Genomic DNA, 7567 nt, shown 5'->3' with positions numbered 1-7567 from the left:
AGATTCTGGTCAGTATTTAGAAGCACTATAATCAACAGGAAGGAGCACTTACCTATTGAAAAGGATGGTTTAATAATATATATTTGTATATATTAGCTTTATGTCTTCCCAATAAAATGTACACAAAATACCCCCTTCGATCAGATTAGTTCCCATATTAGCCTGGGTAAGAAAAAGCATTCTAAAGAGTGGAGGAAAAATTGTATAAAAAATGTTGAAAGAACCTACAGTTCCTTATTAGGCGAAGATACAATATTTATTCCTTGTCTCCTGGGATGAAGCTCCTCTATCTATTGTCCTCCCAGTTCTCAGTGCTGATGCTTAATTTTCAAAACTTCTATATTACCAAGGGACCTACGACATCAGCCAAAGAAATACCCAGCAAGTACAAAATCTGATCCAGGGAGCAGCTTTTGTGCAGAGGGAAAATTTTGTTCCTACAGGTTTTTAAGGAGGTGCATGGAAAAGCGAGAGATCTGATCTATGCAGATACATTGCAAATTCTCTCTGTCTGTAGAGATTTTTTCTAAAAAAAATTGGGGAAATACATGAACTTTGGATTTTTCAATTTTTTCCTTTTTTTTTTTTTTTTTTTTTTTTTAATTTGGAGAGGGGAGTTTTATCCAGAGTTGGGGGTTTTTTCCTCTTCTTTTTTTTTTTTTTTTTTTTTTTTTTTCGGAGAACCAAAAAATGTCAACTACCTTTCCAGGTCTCGTCCACGATGCAGAGGTATTTTGTGTGTGTGAGGTGTGTGTGTGTGTCTGTGTGTGTCTGTGTGCGCGCGTGTGTGTGGATGTGTGTGTGCATCTGTGTGTGTGTGTATGTGCCTGTGTGGTTGTTTCCATTTTTTTAAAATCCATATTGGACCGTTACGTTTAATTATAATCCGGCTTCAGAGATAACTTAAAGAAGTATAGAGAGAAAATTCGTTATGACATCTGTCGCCAGCAAGGGCAACTCATTACCACGTTAAAACCGTTGCCAGAACGAAAATCAGAATAATACCCCTAATAATATAATGAAGTGGAGAGAAATCACCACCAGCTCGCCAGGAATGGGGAGTTCTTGCTAAAAAGCAGGACTCTCCTTTCTTTCAAAACGCAGGGAAAAGAGGGGGGGAATTTTGGATCTGATTCGTTATTTTAAAAAGAAAGAAAAATAGGGGTTCAAAAAAAAAAAAAAAAAAGAAGGGAAGGAAGGAAGGAAGAAAGGAAGGCAAGCAGGCGGCAAAGCTTTCTCAATGTGTAACGCTGTAACATAGGGACGGGACTTGTGTGTATTCTCGGTAGTTTCCTCTGTTTGATGACTTTTTTTTGTGTCAGCCCCAGATATTACAGCTGTGATCAGGAGGTGGATGGATAGACGGATGGATAGATGAATGAATAGATGGATGGATAGATAGATAGATAGATAGATAGATAGATAGATAGATAGATAAGATAGTTTTTATTTCAGTGCGTGGATTCCTTTTGCTTGACAGTATTAAGGGCAGGCTGGGCTGTTTATGATTTTTTGAACAGAGGACCTTTATGGCACCAGCCCAAGGTAGGAAAGGATCTTTTGTTGTTGGGGTTGCCGCTCGCAGGCTTAGACGCTTCTGCAGGGGGAGAAGCTATGCAGGACAGCGTGCTTGAAAGAACCGTACCCGGGGTTTTCAATGACAAACCTCCAGTTTTGGGGTCTTCTTTTCACTTCTTCCTTTCAGATACGTCATGACGGATCAAACAGTTACCGTTTGATGCAGCTTGGATGCCCTGGAGTCTGTGGCCAACTCGACCGTCGCCTATTCCTCCTCATCTCCTCTCACTTACTCTACCACGGGCACCGAGTTCGCCTCCCCGTACTTCTCCACTAACCACCAGTACACCCCACTGCACCACCAGTCCTTCCACTACGAGTTCCAACACAGCCACCCGGCAGTCAACCCCGACGCTTACTCCTTGAACTCTCTCCACCACTCCCAGCAATATTACCAGCAGATCCACCATGGAGAACCCACTGATTTTATCAACCTGCACAATGCGCGGGCACTCAAGTCCTCTTGCTTGGACGAGCAGAGGAGAGAGCTGGGGTGCTTAGATGCTTACCGCCGCCACGACCTGTCTCTTATGAGCCATGGATCCCAATATGGGATGCATCCAGATCAAAGACTCCTGCCAGGACCAAGCCTCGGGCTTGCAGCCTCGGGAGCAGACGATTTGCAGGTAAATAGCATGCGATCGCCTTTCGAGGTACCTTCACCTCCCCTCCCCCCGTCCTGGACCCCCCCACCACCCCCCACCCCCCACCCCCATTTTCCGCTGCTCGGAATAGCTCATACAAAGGAGGGAAGATTCATCCCAAACCCCATCCAGCGCCTGTCCCTTCCAGATTAGTCAGCAGCAAGAAAAAAAATGTGGAAGGGGAAAGAAAAAAAAAAAAAAAATCAACCAAACCAGTAGTCTTCTTTGGCCAAACAAACAAATTAAACAAAACCAGCCTCGCGCCTGCCTTTGCCGCGTGGGTTGTGTCTCTGTGGTGGCCGAGACCGTGGGGGCCCCCCGGAGATGTCGGGGTGAGTGTGCGTGTGCCAGCCCTTACCCAGTCACACAGAACCCAAAACAAACCAGAACAAACCCATCTTCTTGCTTTTCCTAAACTTTTCCTCTCTTTCGGCGCAAGGAGCTCTTTGCAGCGACAAAGCAGGCAAATGATTTAAGGAAGGCATGGAGTAGGAAAAGAGAAAAAAGGCAGGGCAGGAAATAAATCTGCTTTCCGACAGATCTACAAAGGCAAACCTTCCAAGATATGAGGGGGGGAAAGAGATAAACGGGAGCGAATGTTTGTCAGAAAAAAAGAATGATAAAAATACCTCGCTATATCCGATCTAGGTGTTAATAGGGTGAGAGATAAAGCAGATAAAGCTAAATTCATCTGTCTATCTACCTAATCATTCATCCACTCTACCCTAAGCGGCACCTGGACCCATCTAAAAAAAATGTATTTCTCTGTATCAAAAGCTCAGCTTTATCCGCTCAGAAATCCTTTCCCACGCGCTAAAAATTCACCTCCGCCAAATTGAGCCGGTTGCTTAAATGAAATTGATTTCCAAAATTGCAAAGAACGTCATTCTGTATCTAACCCCCATTCCGAAATGTGCCCCAAATCAAAGCAAACCTTCCTTCCCCCGACGAACTGAGGAACTGAGGGCTTCCCCATCAGCAGGGAGAGACAAACGGGAGCGTATTTACTGTACTTACTTTTCCCCCACACCTCGCTCTCTGGCATACAAAGCTGATTATGGTGGTCTTTCCAAAAGATGTAGCGGTCAAAGGCTTGGGGGCGAAAAAATTCAACCCGAAATTTGTAAAATGAAGAAGGTTTATTTTCCTTCCTTAAAATCAAAGCACGAAAAATAATCCAAACAATCTATCTATATCAGGAAAAATATTTTTTCCCATTTTTTCTAGGAGGAAAATAAACCCACCCAACAAATAATGTTATCTTTTATAACTCAGATGAGTAAAACCTAGCTATTTAAACCTAGTTTTCTCTACTAAAATTCACTATATAATTTTGTCCTCTCTGGCCATTTTTTTGTTTACATTTTTCACAAGAATCTCCTTATGTTACCCCCCTCAAAAAAAAAAAAAAAAAAAAAATCTGCCATTCACTGCTCAACCCCAACTAAAACCTATTTACTCCTTTTTTATAACCACGTCTGCTGCTGATTTTTTTGTATCTGTACAAATTTTTTTTCTTTGGCAGGCACAAAGCCTTGTATTTTTCAAAAGAGGGGATTAGGAACGTTTGCAAGACAGCAGACAATGCCTAAGTCCCGGCAAAAAAGCACCATAGTTTATCAATTTTCGACTTAGTGCCATTCAACTGGTCATTTATGCAATGTCATCCGACCAAACAACATGTTTCCCCTTCTAAAAAGAAAAAAAAAAAAAAAAGGTTGGTTAAGCTGCTAGAGGCACAGTCTCTTTTTATTTATTTAACGAAGAAGAAAATCAACAGCTTTCATTTGGAAAATATTAATTTTTCGATCTCAAGTTATTATCAAATAAAACACTTAGGTCTTTGTACTTAATCTCTTCTTTTTTTTTTTTTTTTTTTTTTTTTTCCTCCTCCCTCTTTTTCCGAACACAAGAGGGAGGTGTGCAGAGGTATCATAAAGCCTGAGCGGTGATAAGTTAAAAATATTAGTATTTGTCGTTAGGACTTGGATGATTCAGAACAAATTTGGACTCTCGTGAATATCACTGCGGGTGCAGAGGGAAGCGTTCTGGTGGCGAGCAGAAACAGTACTGCACAGAAATACTTTTTAAACCAAAATTGTGGTCTAACCAGTCTACTCCTTTCTCCTTAGTCCTTCTTTTTAAAACGTTCATCAGCATATGCCTCATTTCAAATGCAACAAATGTAAATATACTTTTCCCTGCACAGAATTTTAAGTGAATGTCCAATAGTTTCGAGGGCGGTTTAAGTCAGGCCTAACAGATGCAAACAGTCTTGGAGCTGGAGTGGCATCTTTCAGTGCCCTAAAAAGATTTTCCCATGGGCAACAAAAGAAAACTGTCACACCTTTTCCCATCACCGCTTTAATTTATGCTCAGTCGCCAAGTTTTTTTCATATTGATTTCATAATCACTTTAAGGCAGAACACTTAAAATAAAAAAGGGCCTTGAAAAGGAAGGTCTTACAGGGCCAGGGCCAATATGGTGAAAGTGTGGGGGAGAGAGCCAGGACTGTAAAGATTGTTTTGTAAAGTGGGGTTTTTATTATGCACCGACTCTCTCCGCATTTACTTAACTCTTCACGGGCTGTTGAATAGGTTAACACCCTTAAAGGCCTCTTTCATGTCCAATACCTCGTTTGTTTGTAGAGGAAAATGCGTCTTTAACACATTTCCACTGGGCAAAGATTTAGGTTTGGTTTGTTGTGTTTTTTTTAACCCCAACATAAGGAAAAACCCAAAGAAAACTCAACCCTTTCAAGTCTTTTATCACTCCAATAAAAATATTTATTAAGGAGGGCGAAGATCCCCAAATAATCAGCCTTGTAGCAGGAGAATAAAGAAGTGAGATCTCTTCGGACGTTGCACCAGAAGCCCTAGGCAGGTTTTTTTGATGGCTCTTCACCCCCTTGCTCACACATGGGTGCCTGTGTTTGAGCGCACACAGATGCATATTCATCCCCACCTATGTGCGGACACACACATTGTTACAGCACCCTCACGACACTGTGGAGCCGGCAAAGCCCCAATAGGTCATCTGTTTGTGCTCTTTGTCTACTTCCGTGCACACTTTCTAAGTCGGCGTATGCATGTCCAAAACATATCTGAATTTAGCTGTGCCGAATATAAATATACCACTAAACATACAAAACCAGAAAAGTACATTTTTAGCTTCGTGCGTGCAACTGTCGAGCGGGAATGCACTTCTCTCAAAAGTACTTGTTTGTCTGTGGTATCCTGCTATGTAACTGCCGGTTTAAGTTGCCAGTTCGGGATAAATTCGTATTTATAAATGGCAATGAAAGGAAAATTATTCTGCGTTTGGTGGGGTAGGGGCAGATGGCAGGATGGAGGGGGGATTTCACTTGGGTTCGCTGAGAGTAACTGTGTTTTTCCAGTTCACCTTAACTATTGTTCCTGGGCGAGTCATGTAACAAAGCAAAAGCTGTGTGATCTCTCTGTGGGTTTCTGTGTCTGATTTCTTTCTTTCCTGTCTTTCCTTGTTTTGCCCTCATTACTTAAGAGCTCAGTGGAGGCCCAGTGTGGACTTGTACTCAACGGGCAAGGAGGTGTGATAGAAGAGGTAAGAGGTTACAAATACTTGCGTCTATCAGTTTTTGTAAACACACATCCATTCCCATCTCTCCCTGTCTTTCCCTCCCCCCACTGTTTGGCGTAGTTTGGATTTACTGCTCGAAAAAGTGGTAATTTGTCGTTTGCCAGAAGTACGTTCAAACTCGCTTAGAGCACTTCGCATTTCACAGTCCATTTGCACTTTACAAACGATCTGCTCCTCGGTGGCTCTCGGATACTCCCTCTGAATTCAGAGTTTTCCTGACTCGGTGTAATATTCCGCGTTTAATCGGGATGATCCCTGATAGTTTGAGAAACGTGTTCCCTGGCGCTGGGCTGTTAAATCAGTAGTTTGATCTTGTGTGGAGGAAAAAAAAAAGGAGGTTTTTTGGGAAATGTGGTTTCAGTAGCGCTACAGACCGGTGTGGAACTCATGTCACTTAATTTGATAACCATCTGTCAGTGTAAAAATCGAACATCAAAGTTAGAGGAGAGGTTTGCAACTCGTGTTAAGTACGCGTCTCTACAGAATTTACGAAATTTAAATGTCCCGGGGAGTTTGTTATTACCGTCATTTACTCTGAAGAAGAACAACACTGGTCTAAAGGCCTAACGTAGGAACACATTTGCCCTATAAGCTTAATCTCGATATAAACCACATAATGCAGTCGGGGAGAGTACACTTGGCGACTCAGCCTCTCACAGTGCTCATTTTCTTGTGCTATTATCCCTTTTTCATGATATCCAACAGGAAAAACAAATACTTAGAAGATATTTTGGGTGACGTGATACTGTTGTGTCGGGGAGCTGCTTTCAACCGTCACTTCCCCAGACAAACTTATGTCCCACTGAAACAAAATTGTTTATTGCAGGAGCGCCAGCCCCGCACGCCTGCGGTGGGCGGGGATGGGGAGCGGGCACTCACGCCGCTGTCGCCGGGGAGGGGGGCTTTGCTCGGGGCTCTGTCCCTACCCCGGCTCGGGCCGGGGCTGGTCCCGGCGCTGCGCGGAGCGGGCGGAGGAGCGGCGGGCGGGGAGGCGGCGGCGCTGTCGCGGTGGTGCTGAAGGGACAGCTCCCCTCGGCCGCCGCGCCCCGCCCGGGCCCGCCTCGCCGCCGCGCTCGGGGACGGGGACGCGGGGACACGGCGGGGACTCCAAACCTGCTGTCCCCTCCCTGCGCGCGGCTGGCGGGACGCTGGGGAGAGGGATTGCAAACTCCTGCCCCACTCGCGCTGCCGGCGCCTGCGCCTGCCCAAGTCCTTGTGTCTCGGATTTCAGCGTATTCTAATTATCCCTAGGAAGGAAGATAATTATCCCTAGGAAGAGGGATAATTCTTTCGGGTTTGATCTGAGAGCTGACCTCCGAGAAGGGGAGATCGTTAGCTGAAAGAGAGGCAGGCAGAGTCCCCATCAGCTGGGGTCTGTGTCTGTCGTGTTTGACGACGGTTCTCATTTCCCAGTTGAAGGGCGGCTCAAAGCTCAGCTCAGCTCAACTCCAGTTTATTCAGCTCTGCAGCTCCTCTTAAGGAGACTCCAATTACCTGTGCAGATGATGGTAGTGGTGTCTCTCTCTCCTTCTCTCTCTCTTTTTAAAGAGATCAAATTATTCAAGCATTTAAAGATTGATACTGAAAGAAATCCAGCATGAAAATGCAAGGTCTTCTGAGCCCTGATTTAAGTGCTGAACTACTCCTGCACTGCTATCTGCTTCTTGGCATATCCAGGGAAGATATCAAAGGCAAGAGTATAAGTTTCAAATGTATATTAAAAAATA

At 44.1% G+C, this 7567-nt stretch overlaps 1 protein-coding gene across 1 annotated transcript in view; it reads left to right on the top strand.

Moving 5' to 3' along the window:
- The first annotated feature begins 690 nt into the window (after positions 1-690).
- TFAP2D (transcription factor AP-2 delta) overlaps positions 691-7567 on the top strand; it is a 47014-nt gene continuing 40137 nt past the window's right edge. The window contains 4 exon segments of the mRNA XM_054004801.1: positions 691-729; positions 1706-1753; positions 1755-2204; positions 5745-5811. Of these exon segments, the coding sequence (XP_053860776.1) occupies positions 691-729; positions 1706-1753; positions 1755-2204; positions 5745-5811 (604 nt within the window).

The sequence above is a fragment of the Vidua macroura genome, unplaced genomic scaffold (assembly GCF_024509145.1).
Source record: "Vidua macroura isolate BioBank_ID:100142 unplaced genomic scaffold, ASM2450914v1 whyUn_scaffold_123, whole genome shotgun sequence".
In the NCBI taxonomy this organism is placed as follows: domain Eukaryota; kingdom Metazoa; phylum Chordata; class Aves; order Passeriformes; family Viduidae; genus Vidua; species Vidua macroura.
This window is presented reverse-complemented; position numbering and strand designations above follow the sequence as displayed.